Genomic DNA, 14544 nt, shown 5'->3' on the forward strand with positions numbered 1-14544 from the left:
CCTGATATTTATAAACATTATTATTTATTAACAATAAAATTTTTTTTGTTATTTATTTGCAAAAATTATTAGTTTGGCGATGACGTATGACGTCATCGGATGGGAAAAACCGTGGTATAGGAAAAAAACAGCGAAGTATTTTTTAATTAATATTTTTTGAAAAAACGTGGTATAGGCTATTTGCGAAGTTCGAACCCGCAAAAATCGAGGGAACACTGTACTTGGTGGGCAAGTGCAATGGAAGCTGTTGCCTGGGTATAACTTAGAAACATAGAAACATAGAAGTCTGACGGCAGAGAAAGACCTCATGGTCCATCTAGTCTGCCCTTATACTATTTCCTGTATTTTATCTTACAATGGATATATGTTTATCCCAGGTATGTTTAAATTCGGTTACTGTGGATTTACCAACCACGTCTGCTGGAAGTTTGTTCCAAGGATCTACTACTCTTTCAGTAAAATAATATTTTCTCATGTTGCCTTTGATCTTTCCCCCAACTAACTTCAGATTGTGTCCCCTTGTTCTTGTGTTCACTTTCCTATTAAAAACACTTCCCTCCTGAACCCTATTTAACCCTTTAACATATTTAAATGTTTCGATCATGTCCCTAAGGAAATGTTTCTATCATGTTAACTAAGGAATTAGTTAAAGGCTGTTTTGTACCTTATGATGAAGCACGGACGAGAAATATAATTTCCTTTCATTTGATTAAAACACAATACTAAAGCAGAAATAAGATGAACATGCCTGCTCATTATCCCAGTGGAGGAAATAGTTGAATGCCAACATTGTGCAAACATTAAACATAACAACAACATAAATTGGTTGGTGGTGGGGGAGGTCTGTTATTTTTGCATGTGTTTGCAAAAGGAAATAATTGTTGCAGAAGGGAAGTGCTTTTCTCCAGGTGAGGCACTGAGTCAATATTCTTCTAGGCAACTCTGCTTCAGCTCAGTCTAGAATTATTAGGGAAATAGCCAGGTTACCCTTAAGACTGTTTCAGAGGGTTTTTTTTTAATCCTCCCTTTCTTTTCTAGAATACTTATTAAAAATGACTCAGAAGCTCCAATTAAACAGTGTCCAGTTTGTCGGATCTATATTGAACGGAACGAAGGCTGTGCTCAAATGATGTGCAAAAATTGCAAGCACACATTTTGCTGGTACTGCTTACAAAACTTGGATGTAAGTATTCTCTGGCAAAAAGGTTTTTCCTTTATAGTTGTTTAACTCTTCCAGCTAGGAAGACCAATGCTTTAAAAGATTAACTTTCCATGATTGCACCTCATGAGTTTCCTTCTGTTTTCTTTTGAGTTCTGCATTCAAATTTTATTTTATTCATTTTTATTTATTTATTTTGTCCAGTACACAATGAGGGTTTTAGTGGGTATATATCTATATACACATAGTAAAATACATGATGAAGGTTATAGAGGAGATACTCATAGTAAAATATATCTAAGAAATAATAGAAAAGAAGGTATAGGAATAGAACATATCAATGAAAGAATAGAAGAAGAGATATAGGAATAGAAGAAAGGTATAGGAGATATAGGAGAGCAATAGGACAGGGGACGGAAGGCACTCTAGTGCACTTGTACTAGCCCCTTACTTACCTCTTAGGAATCTGGATAGGTCAACCGTAGATAATCTAAGGGTAAAGTGTTGGGGGTTTGGGGATGACACTATGGAGTCCGGTAATGAGTTCCACGCTTCGACAACTCGGTTACTGAAGTCATATTTTTTACAGTCAAGTTTGGAGCGGTTAATATTAAGTTTAAATCTGTTGTGTGCTCTTGTGTTGTTGTGGTTGAAGCTGAAGTAGTCGCCGACAGGCAGGACGTTGCAGCATATGATCTTGTGGGCAATACTTAGATCTTGTTTAAGGCATCTTAGTTTTAGATTAAGGCGTATAACACTTGATGAGGTTAAATGGAGTTTTGCAAATGATACAGCTTCCCTTTTGTTCAGCTTTATGAGAACTTGCTCCTCATTTACCAGTGATTCTTTCTCCTGCTTTATAAAGCTGCATGCTTTATAAAGCCTAACTTTATAAAACATGCAGTCAGTAATTGCTTCATTGAAGCTTAATTGGTGTCAAAATGTTGGTGACACTAATTTTTGTGAAATTCCAAGTTGGCAAAATAGAGCCTAAAGCCTCACGTTGCCACTTTGCTATCCAAGAAGGTTAAACTTATACATGATGGTGTATTATTTTGCTTTTCAGAATGACATCTTCTTAAGGCATTATGACAAAGGTCCCTGTCGAAATAAACTGGGCCATTCACGAGCCTCAGTTATGTGGAACAGAACGCAGGTAGGTCAATAACATGGATTTGTGTTTATTTTAAGTCAATTTGATATTGTGGTTTTAAAGCACCAGATTGGAAAGTTCTAGTCCAGTGATGGTGAACCTTTTTTTTTTTGCTTGAGTGCCAATAGGGCACATGCACACACAATATCACACACCTGTGTGCCCACAGCCATAATGAAATAATAATAATAATAATAATAATAATAATAATAATAATAATAATAATAATTTATTGGATTTGTATGCCACCCCTCTCCGTAGACTCGGGGCGGCTAAGAACAATAATAAACACAACATGTACAATCTAATAATAAAAACAACTACAAACCTCTATTATAAAACCAAACATACACACAAACATACCATGCATAACTTGTAATGGCCTAGGGGGAAGAGCTATCTCAACTCCCCCATGCCTGGCGGTATAAATGAGTCTTGAGTAGTTTACAAAAGACAGGGAGGGTGGGGGCAGTTCTGATCTCCGGGGGGGAGTTGGTTCCAGAGGGCCGGGGCCGCCACAGAGAAGGTTCTTCCCCTGGGGCCTGCCAAATGACATTGTTTAGTCAACGGGACCCGGAGAAGGCCAACTCTGTGGGACCTTATCGGTTGCTGGGATTCGTGCGGTAGCAGGCAGTTCCGGAGGTAATCTGGTCCATTGCCATGTAGGGCTTTAAAGGTCCCCCGCGCATGTGTGCACAACCCCCACCATGCTCTCCATCTTGTGCATGTGTGCAGGCTTACTGAAGCCTCCAGACTCTATGGATGGTGAAAAACTGGCCCAACGGGCCTACCAGAAGTTTGAAAATGAACTTCTGGTAGGCCTGCTGGGCCAGTTTTTCGCCACCCACAGACTCCAAAGGCCTTCCTGAAGCCTGGGGAAACCAAAAACTGCCACCCCTGCCTTCCGGAAGCCCGAAAATCAGCTGGCCAGCGCACACATGTGCACTGGAACTGACATAGGGCAACGCATTGCGTGCTCTCAGATGTTATTCCGTGTGCCACCTGTGGCGTGCGTGCCGTAGGTTCGACATCACTGCTCTAGTCCTACCCTAGGCATGAAAACTCCTTAGCCAGTCACTCTCTCTCTTAGCACAACTCACCTCACAAGGTTGTGGAGAAAATAGGAGGAGGAAGGAGTATTAGGTATGTTTACTACTTTGAATTATTTAAAATAATTAAAGAATAATAAAAGGCAGGATAAAAATAAGCTTCAATGGTGTACAGAATTGTCAAACTTGATTTAATTTAGGGCCGCATTAGGGTTATATTTGACCTTGAGGGGCCAGGGTGGGTGTTGCTGGAATAGGCGGACCCCATTTTCAATGTCAGAATGTTGCAAGAGGCTGTCATGGTTGAAAATGGGGCCTGGGAGCCGGTGTGTGCCCCACCTAGCTCCATTTTCATTGGCAAAGTGTTGCAGGAGGTCATTGGGGCCTGTGAGGGCTTTGTGTGGCCCTCCTGAGCTTCGTTTTCACTGACAGAGGCACTGCAAGCCAGTCCTTTGTTATTTCCAGATCTACATACCCTGAGGGCTACAGTAGTTGGCCTTGACACCCCTTGTGTATAGATATAGATATAGCATTTTCATAGATACAGTGGTACCTCTACTTATGAACTTAATTTGTTTGGTGACCAGGTTCTTAAGTAGAAAAGTTTGTTTGAAGAAGCAATTTTTCCCATAGGAATCAATGTAAAAGCAAATAATGTGTGCGATTGGGGGAACCACCCCTTTTCCGGCCCGATTTCCTCCCAGGAGATTCCTAGAGAGGCCCCACAGAGGCTTCTCTCTGCCTTTTCCGGCCTTCTTTCCTCCCAGGAGATTCCTAGAGAGCCCCACAGATGTGTCTCCCTGCCTTTTCCGGTTACAGTTTCAGAGGCCCAGGTTTGTACGTGGAAAATGGTTCTTGAGAAGAGGCAAAAAAATCTTGAACACCAAGTTCTTATCTAGTAAAGTTCGTAAGTAGAAGCGTCCGTAGGTAGAAGTTCCACTCTATAGGCTTTTCCTTCTTATTTCTTATTTTTTTTCTTTTCAACTTTTAGGTTGTTGGCATCCTAGTGGGCCTGGGAATCGTCGCTTTGGTAACATCTCCATTGCTGCTCTTAGCTTCGCCGTGCATCATGTGCTGTGTCTGCAAATCCTGCCAAAACAAGAAAAAGAAGCACGGCCCACCACCAACATAAAATGTTCTGCCTATTTTGGATGTGAATGTCTATCACGTTTGTCAGGGAGAAGACTTAACGGTTGACGTCTTGCACTGTGCTTTACCAACCAATTCTCCTTTGTTTTGCCAACTTCTGTAAAAAGTGCCTACTGGTTCACAGGTTGCCACTTTATTTGCAAACTGCAGTTCAGCGGGCTTCGGGATAAGTTGGGGCTATTCGTTGTGATCTGGGTTAATTCTGTTTTTTTCATTTTTTTTAATGGAGCTGGACTTGTAAGTTATTTTAAGGTGTTTCATAATGACTGCTTTGTTGAAATTGGAAGATGAAACTGCGGCCGTTCAGCAGATTCTGAATGACTATTGATTTTCGGACCACCTTGATATTGTATCTCCTGAAGAAATTGTACAGTTGAGTAAGAAAATAAAATGGGCAATTCAGCACTTTTAAAAGAAAATGATGGTTACTTTAAATGTTGTATTTATAATGCAGATTAGTGGCAATTAAAAAAACCCTAATTCTCTAAGTTACTGTACAACTTTTAATTTTTTAAAAAAAAGAAATTATAGTTGAAAAGTGGGGAAACTATAAAACTCAAGTGTTGGACATCATTGATTGAACGCCTTGCCAATTTATACTTTTTTCAAAAGCAAATCAGGTCATATAATTTATTTAAAATAAGCTCTACCTTGCTTACAGCACTAAAAGTAAAGTAATATGAGTCTGGTTTTACATTGTAAGGATAAAATGCTGAGCAGATCACCCTATTTGTATCATTTATGTGGCCTATAAATTAATTACTTTCAAGCAGTTTATAAATCCTGAATGCTAGTTACATGCTAGCTTTGGCCCAGAATTTGGAAGTATAGCATAACTGACCTAAATATGACAGAACTGGGCCTTTATTTATTTTTCTCTAGATTTCATTTTTACTGTCTTATTCCTCATGGTTGAAAATTAGCAGAGTAGTGAAAATGATATTGGGACATAAGGACTTTGATCATCACTGGGAACAACTGAACTTGCCAAAATGTTTGCCTTTGTAGACATACTGTTCAGTAAAGAATAGTAAATACTGTACTTAAAAAAAACAAGAACAGGATCCTAATACACATTGTTGCAACAAATAATAGCCATTTTGTTGAACTAGGGAGAGACTGTGAAAATAACATAGTGTTCTCTGTCTGAACAAATGTTTGTAAATTGTTGATTCCCTGTATGTGTAAAACAAGACTGTGAAGATAACATACAGTTCAAAACAGGTTACATGTGCAATCATAGTTAATAAATCTAATTTTCAGATGAAAAAACTACTTGCCCATGTTGGAGTATCTACTATCTCAAAACAGATCCTCAGCTAGTGTGAAATAATTAAAAAAAAAGATCTGCTTTGAAAATATTGGAAAAGAACAAAGGAGGATATACATCACTGCAATCTTGGTTACAAGAAAATAATACTCTATTCAGCTCATGCATTCATTCTATAATAAAAGGTGGCATTACATAAATGAGGCGCTCAACTGTTTCTTGAACAATTAAATTTATGTATTCTTTGGTATCAAGTTTAATACACCAAGGAAAGCCATGTATGTTTCATAATGCGGAAAATGTTGTCCGATGTGTGGATCTCGACAAGAAAATTCTTTTTAATAAGCTTAAATTATTGGATCATTTACTGTAGAAATAAATTGCCATGTCATCAAGGAGTATTTTAGTTAACAGCATATTTTGTGATTATATTATCTCGCGTATTCCTTATGGAACAACGATATTCTATCTACAGCATCTAGCATGGTGGCTGGGGAATTCTGGGAGTTGAAATCCACCTAGTTTGAGAATCATTGACCTAGAATGATCTGACTTATGTGTCTAATTTTCTGTTATGTAGCTTGATAGTAAAATACAGTGATACCTTGTCTTACAAAGTTAATTGGTTCCGGGACAAGGTTCTTAAGGTGAAAAGTTTGTAAGATGAAACAATGTTTCCCATAGGAATCAATGGAAAAGCGATTAATGCGTGCAAGCCCAAAATTCACTCCTTTTGCCAGCCGAAGCGCCCATTTTTGCGCTGCGGGGATTACTCTGAGGCTCCCCTCCATAGGAAACCCCACCTCTGGACTTCTGTGTTTTTGCGATGCTGCAGGGGAATCCCAGTAGGGGAATCCCAGCAGCGCAAGAACAGGTGCTTCGCTGGCAACGGAAGTCCAGAGGTGGGGTTTTCCAGTGAGGGGAGCCTCAGTGAAATCGCAGCATCGCAAAAACACAAGGTCCAGAGATGGGGTTTCCCATGGAGGGGAGCTTCAGGGGAATCCCAGCAGCGCAAAAACAGGTGCTTCGCTGGCAACGGAAGTCCGGAGGCGGGGCATCCCAGTGGCGGCGGTGGGTTTGTAAGGTGAAAATAGTTTGTAAGAAGAGGCAAAAAAATCTCAAACCCCAGGTTTGTATCTCAAAAAGTTTGTATGACGAAGTGTTTGTAAGACGAGGTATCACTGTATAAGCCTTAGAAACCTCAAAATGTTAATGTGATAATAAATAGGACTTGAAGTTTTAGTATCTGAATAAAAAGGCACCATAAAGAACCAGTTCTCCTACTGTAAATTTTGTTATTCCCCCCCAAAATATTTCCACGTTCCCAGTTCTTTTTAGAATTAAAATTGATGAAATTTATAGGAAATCAATAGCAGAACGTTTACCAGAAAATGGTAGCCCATGAGATTAAGGATGCAAAAATATCTTTTTCTTTCCCTTCGTGTAAAACTTGTTAACATGAATAAATAAAACTTATTTTGACAAAAAGCTGTTGACCCACTACGGGAATTTTTTTTAAAAAAAAAATGTTTTAAAGTCTATTGCTATTTTCAACAGACATCTCAGTAATTTTTCTAGACATTCAGCATTAAGTGGAAAAGGGCAGGAAATAATGGGCCAAAACATTGCTTTCATTTCTACTGCGCATTCTCTTAGGAGAAGAATAGCAAAGGGATATTATAGAAAATGTATTTAGGTTTTATTAGAAAAATGTATTATAAGGGGAAAAATTAGATATCCTTTAGACATTCGCAGAGATTATGATGCTAATCAAGGATTTCAGAAACAATAAACGTTTATTTATAATGCCCTTTTAACAAAGACCATTTTAACATACAACTACCAAAGAACAGAAAGTAGGGAATACACACACTTAACTAAAATGCAACTAATAAAACCACAAAAACTGTTTAAAAAATTCCCAACCTCTCCAATGCCTTCCCCTCTTGGTGATCCCCAGAACAAGGATGTTTCAATCTGCCGAATCAAAGAGGAATGTCTTTAATGTTTAAAGACTTATAAAGAGAGATTGCTGGAACTGGGCATGGATAGCCTAGAGGAAAGAAGGGCCAGGGGGGACATGATAGCAGTCTACAGGTACTTGAGGGGTTGCCACAGAGAGGAGAGGGTCACACTGTTTTCCAGGGCACCAGAGGGCCAGACGAGGAACAACGATTGGAAGCTGACCAAGGAGAGATTCAACCTAGAAATCTAAGGTTGACCTATCCAGATTCCTAAGAGGTCAGTAAGGGGCGAGTACAAGTGCACTAGAGTGCCTTCCGTCCCCTGTCCTATTGCTCTCCTATATCTCCTATTCCTTTCTTCTAGTCCTATATCTCTTTTTCTATTCTTTCATTGATATATTCTATTACTATATCTTCTATTCTTTCATAGATATATTTTACTATGAGTATCTCCTCTATAACCTTCATCATGTATTTTACTATATGTATATAGTAAAATATATACCCACTAAAACTCTCATTGTGTATTGGACAAAATAAGTAAGTAAGTAAGTAAGTAAGTAAGTAAGTAGGTAGGTAGGTAGGTAGGTAGGTAGGTAGGTAGGTAGGTAGGTAGGTAGGTAGATAGATAGATAGATAGATAGATAGATAGATAGATAGATAAATAAATAAATAGAAATAAGGAAGAACTTCCTGATGGTCAGAGCGATCAACCAATGGAACGGCCTGCCAGTGGAGGTTGGGAACTCCCCAACCCTGGACATTTTCAAGAGGAGATTGGACTGTCATTTGGCTGGGATACTGTAGGATTTCCTGCTTAAGTAAGGGGTTGAACTTGATGACCTGCAAGGTCCCTTTCAACTCGAACGAATGAATGAATGAATGAATGAATGAATGCCTTGCAGAAACAGAGAAGATTCTCCTCTAAGGGAAGACTGTTCCACAGGCATGGGGCCAGATCTCGAAAGGCCTGCAATTCTGATGTTGCAGTACAGGTCTGTAGAACAGTCAACCAACCCTTCCATGCCAAATGTAAGTCCCTCAATTGTGTATACTGAGATATATAGGTTGTCAAGTGATTTGGTTTGTTTGAGTGCAGGGCCTTAAATACCATCACAAACAGTTTAAATTGAGCCCTGGCTCGAATTGGCAACCAATGTAGAGATCTATGTGAGGCCGACACATGGGATGACTTGGAGAGGTTTAGAACCACCCGAACGGCACTATTTTGGACCGAGGATAATGGACGTAATGAGCAAGATGGCAAGCCTACCAATAAGCTAGCTAATAACCAATAGTCTAAACGTGATGTTACAAGGGCTTGGACGAGTAGGCGAACAGTCTCGATTCTTAAGAACTTGCGAATTCTCCGAATATTCAAAAGCTTTATACAGTAGGATAAGTACCATCCTAGTCCTAGATTGTATCCCTTTATTAATGCAATTTAGAATTGAATTGGCTTTTTTGGTTGCCGTTGCACACTGCTGGCTCATATTTTGTTGGTTGTCTACTAAAGACTCCAAGATCACTCTGTAGTTGAGTGTGGTTTCACTCAGTTTTTATGTATATTTTTGGTTTTTCTTACCGAAGTGTAGGACTTTACTTTTCTCAGCATTGAATTTCATTTTATTAGATAGGGCCCAGTGTCCAAGTCTGTCAAGATCCATCTGTTTCTTCTTGTCTTCCTTGCTTTCCCATTCAAAGCAAATTAAATGCTGTTAACAAAGCAAACAGTTACTGGTCTTGGAAACTTCATTTCTGGCAAAAGAAAAGGCATTGTTTTACCACACAGGTAGTTCTTGATTTATGACCCCAATTGAGCTCCAATTTTATCTTGCTAAGCAAGACAGTTTTTGTTGTGGTTAGCTCTGGCCCAGCTCCTGCCCCAAGGACTGTGGATGTGGGGGAGACATCCACATGCTGCAGGCCTGTTTTGCCCCCGGTGGAATCTGCTGATGAAGGCTCCTCTGACCAAGAAGACATGAGTGACAGGGAGGAGGAGAGTGTGGCAGACAGCTCAGAAGGAGATCAATTATCTAGCTCCTCCTTGGATTCAGAACAAGAGTTAATGATACAGCCACGCATGCGGAGAGCGATGCATAGGCAACAACAACTGAGAGATTATTATCAAAGAAAATGAGGCCACCTGTGGTTGGGTGGGGCTGTGGTAATTAGTGAGGCTGCTATGTATAGCAGCCTGTGGGTTTGGCCATTGTGGAGGATTATCTGATCGTTGTGTTTCGTGACTGCTTTACTGACTTTGACTTTTTGTGTGTGCTGATGTTTCCCCGTTTTGAAACTAAACCAGAGCACAGTGTGTTTCACTTTGTGAAAGAAGGACTGTGAATTGCCTCACAGCTGCAAGCTAAGTATCACAGAACTGATAAGGGACTTGTAAAAATTACCAGTTTGTTTGGAGACAAGTGCTTTTTGCTATACAAAAAGAGGGCTTAGTTTATGTGAATTTTCATTATAAAGAACCTTTCCTGCCACCGTTTCTAAGTGAATCCCTGCAGTTGTTAAGTTGTAGCATGGGTTGATACGTGAATCTGACTTCTCCATTGACTTTGCTTGTCAGAAGGTTGCAAAAGGTGATCGATCACAAGACCCTGGGACACTGCAATTGTCATAAATAGGAAGCAGTTGCCAAGCTTTAGAATTTTTTAACATGTGACCACAGGGACGGTGCAATGGTTGTGTAAAATAAAAACAGCCATAAGTCACTTCCTTAAAAAATTAACATTATTGATTTTCAAACTTTTCTTTAAAAACAAATTATTACATTATTTCTTAGAGTAATTCTACATTGTTACATAGTTCTATTTTCACGATTCTTTTCCACATTACATTAATTCTTTTTCCAAATTCCATTAGTTCTTCTTTTTCCAAATTCCAAAAAGGTCACTTTTTTCTGTGTTGTTGTAACTTCAAACAATCACTAAACAAATATTTGTGAATTGAGAACTACCAGTACCTGTATATTGACAACAAAATATTTTTTCCACATTGGGGAACAACTGTTGAGACAGAAGACAAAGGTGGGTAGAGTTATAAAGTATCTGCAGTTTCCCTAAACTTTTATTGCTGATGAGTTGAACTACAATTCACAGCCAACATATTTAGCTCAGAGGTGGGTTCCTCCCAGTTTGGACCAGTTGTATGGAACCGGTAGCAACTTGGTGGCCTGGGTTGCTAGAACTGGCAGCGACCCAGGCCTGCCACACCCCTGAACCAGCTCTTTCAGCGGTACTGTAGGCACCACCATTTTGGTTTTTGCTTCTGGTTTTTTAGCACAAGGAGCCAATCAGCAGTGAAGAAATTCAGAGCCCACCAGTGTTCCCTCTAATTTTTTTGGGGGGTGGGCGGAAAAGTATAGTGTCTGAGCAGCAGTCCCTTCGGGACTGGGCGGCACAGAAATAATAAATAAATAAATAAACAAACAAACAAATAAAAAACCCACCCTGTTTTGCCTCAGAGAATTTCAAAATAAAATACTGTACTGTGTGTCTATAACAGTGAGCTCGGCAACTCTATCAATATCAAAATGCCACTTAAATAGTTGAGCTAGTTTCAAACTAGATTTTGATTTTCTTTCTCTCTTCCTTACTCCCATTCTTTTTCTTTCTCTTTTCCTTCCTCTCTTTTTTCTACCTGTTTCTCTTCCTCTCTCTCTCCTTCCCTCTCACTCTTTCCCTCTCGGCTTCTGGGCAGGTTTGGAAAACTCTGAGTTGATGATGATTTTTAAGTGAGCGATTGCTCACTGCTCAGCTGAGAGGGAACTATGGAGCCCACCCCTGATTTAGCTGATATATGGGTACAAAATGAAAAAGAAAACCCAAACACTTCATCCAGCGGTGGGCAGCAGGCAGGACAGGGTGGAACACAGTTCCACCAGCAGAAATGAAGCTGTGTGCCCAGCTCCAGCTGACCATCCCACCCTCCCATCCTCCTCCTCCTCCTCGGAAAGCGGCAAGGAGACCAGGGGAGTTGAGGGGGTTCATTTCCTCCCCGCCTCTTTTCTCAACAGCTGATTGGCACCCGTTCGCCTAGCTACCCAGCCTGAGGCAGGGGGGTGACCCAGGAAGGAGAACGCAGGAAACGCGAAGCAAATTGTCACCCTAGAGAGCGACACTGGTAAGGATGTAAGCTGAGGACTTAACAGTTCACTTGCACAATGATGATTGTTCAAGCCATTCCCACCTGCTCACATGGCCAGCAAGCCTCTCCTATCCAGTCACATGACCGTCAAGCCACACCCACAAAATAAGCCACACCCACAGTGTGGCAGTAAAAATTGTGGCTGCCCGTTACTGACTTCATCCCATATTGAGAAATGCAGATTTAGATTTTTCTATCCCTTTGTGTATGCAGTACAAAGTCCAAATTGTTTCAAAAACAGAATTTTAATTTGTATTTCAAGAGAATTCAAACCTGTCACTAATATTAATTGTTGGCACTTCTACTTCAAGTGAAACAAGCGATATAGTTCTGTCTCCTGAGAGAAGTGACAGATTCAAACTACAGATCAAGAGCAAGGCTATAAAATGGAGAGAAAATGTGACAAAAATGACATTGGGCTAATTATGCATCTGATCCTTTTATACTATTTCCACCACCAAGGAATAATGTTTGAAACTGAGGTCACTGAAGGTCACTGAAGCTTTGATTTGTTTTGATTGTTGGCATACAGACAGGTTCTTTCTCCCTGAGAATGTCGAATAGTTTGGAAACTCTACTTTATGCGAACAAGGGTTCTTACTTTTTTCCAAGTAAGTATTTCCTGCCTTTAGGAACTGTAATCCCAGAAAAGATCCCATATATGATAAACCTATGGCATGCATGCCAGAGGTGGCACGCGGAGCCATATCTGAGGGCACGTGAGCCGTTGCCCTATGTCAACTCCAGCGCGCTGGCCAGCTGATTTTAGGCTGGCTCTGCCCATACCACACCTCCCCTCCCAGGAGTGTCTATGCGGCCTGTTTTGGGTGCCAGGTAAGTACAGGTCTCGCATAGAAACATAGAAACATAGAAGTCTGACGGCAGAAAAAGACCTCATGGTCCATCTAGTCTGCCCTTATACTATTTCCTGTATTTTATCTTACAATGGATATATGTTTATCCCAGGCATGTTTAAATTCAGTTACTGTGGATTTACCAACCACGTCTGTTGGAAGTTTGTTCCAAGGATCTACTACTCTTTCAGTAAAATAATATTCTCTCATGTTGCCTTTGATCATTCCCCCAACTAACTTCAGATTGTGTCCCCTTGTTCTTGTGTTCACTTTCCTATTAAAAACACTTCCCTCCTGAACCTTATTTAACCCTTTAACATTTTAAATGTTTCTATCATGTTCCCCCTTTTCCTTCTGTCCTCCAGACTATACAGATTGAGTTCATTAAGTCTTTCCTGATACGTTTTATGCTTAAGACCTTCCACCATTCTTGTAGCTCGTCTTTGGACCCGTTCAATTTTGTCAATATCTTTCTGTAGGTGAGGTCTCCAGAACTGAACACAGTACTCCAAATGTGGTCTCACCAGCGCTCTATATAAGGGGATCATAATCTCACTTTTCCTGCTTGTTATACCTCTAGCTATGCAGCCAATGAAGGCTCTGGGAGAGTGAAAAATTGGAGGGCATCCGGAGAATGGGGGAGGCCGTTTTGGTCCTCCCTAGGCTCCAGGAAAGCCTACCGGAAATCCAGAAATGGGCCATTTCTTGCCTCTGGAGACTTTAGGGAGGCCTGGTAGGCCCAAAAGAAGAGCACAGGGGTTCGTACATGCCTGCACCAGAATATGGTGTGTGTGTGTTTGTGTGGGGTGTTGTGCATGCATGCACGGGACAGCATGGGGGGTTCTGCATGCATGTGCAGGGGGGCGGGGCACACAGGGGCATTGCATTATGGGTATGGGTATGCTCACGTGTGCTACTGCAGGCACGCACACACTTTTGGCATCCGAATGAAAAAGGGTTCACCATCACTGCCATATATTTATTAATTTGATTGCTCAATCCCATGGGACTCAGGGCGGCTTACAACCATATAAAATACAATATAATACAACAATAGAAGAAGTCAATATTAATATTAAAACTAAACATATTAAAATAATAAAATAAATAATAAATAAAATCCAATAAAATCCCATTAAAAACCCACAACAATTCAATCAATCAACCAACATACATACCTAACCTATTAACGCATGTATTTACCCCACCCTTCTTCTTCTTCTTCTTCTTCTTCTTCTTCTTCTTCTTCTTCTTCTTCTTCTTCTTCTTCTTCTTCTTCTTCTTCTTCGCCTCCTCCTCCTTCTTCCTCTTCCTCTTCTAATTCTTCTTCCTCTTCCTCCTCCTATTATTATTATTATTATTATTATTATTATTATTATTATTTATTAGACTTGTATGCCACCCCTCTGCGGGGACGTGGGGTGGCTCACAACATACAATGCAAACAATACGTATACATATCTAATATAAACTAAAAACCCATTAATTTAAAAAACAGTCATTTTACTCAATCACTCCCACACATAACATTAAGTTTCCCACAAATGGTTATAAGTGTATTGGAAGGAAAATCCATCTGGTTCAGTTGAAAGCTGGGAGAAAGGCAACATGGAGGTTGATTGAAAAGAAAGTTTAATGATGAAATAGAATCAACAGCAGTTCTGGATCAGCTGAACAAATGAATGAATGAATGGATCTTTATAGGTTTCTGTGACTTTGACCTTTGAACTGTTCTGGAGGGTTGTGCAATGAAGGGACTTGTGTCTTTTGCTAAATGGTGGTGGATTA

At 40.1% G+C, this 14544-nt stretch overlaps 1 protein-coding gene across 10 annotated transcripts in view; it reads left to right on the top strand.

Moving 5' to 3' along the window:
• The window catches only part of RNF144B (ring finger protein 144B), a 94903-nt gene extending 88728 nt beyond the window's left edge, over positions 1-6175 (top strand). For all 10 annotated transcript variants that reach the window (XM_070747346.1, XM_070747345.1, XM_070747347.1 and 7 more), the window contains 3 exons: positions 1039-1183; positions 2226-2315; positions 4353-6175. In XM_070747346.1, the coding sequence (XP_070603447.1) occupies positions 1039-1183; positions 2226-2315; positions 4353-4493 (376 nt within the window). In that variant the 3' untranslated portion in view covers positions 4494-6175. The remainder of the gene's footprint in view (positions 1-1038; positions 1184-2225; positions 2316-4352) is intronic.
• Positions 6176-14544: the final 8369 nt, after the last annotated feature.

This window comes from Erythrolamprus reginae, chromosome 3 (genome assembly GCF_031021105.1).
Source record: "Erythrolamprus reginae isolate rEryReg1 chromosome 3, rEryReg1.hap1, whole genome shotgun sequence".
In the NCBI taxonomy this organism is placed as follows: Eukaryota; Metazoa; Chordata; class Lepidosauria; order Squamata; family Dipsadidae; genus Erythrolamprus; species Erythrolamprus reginae.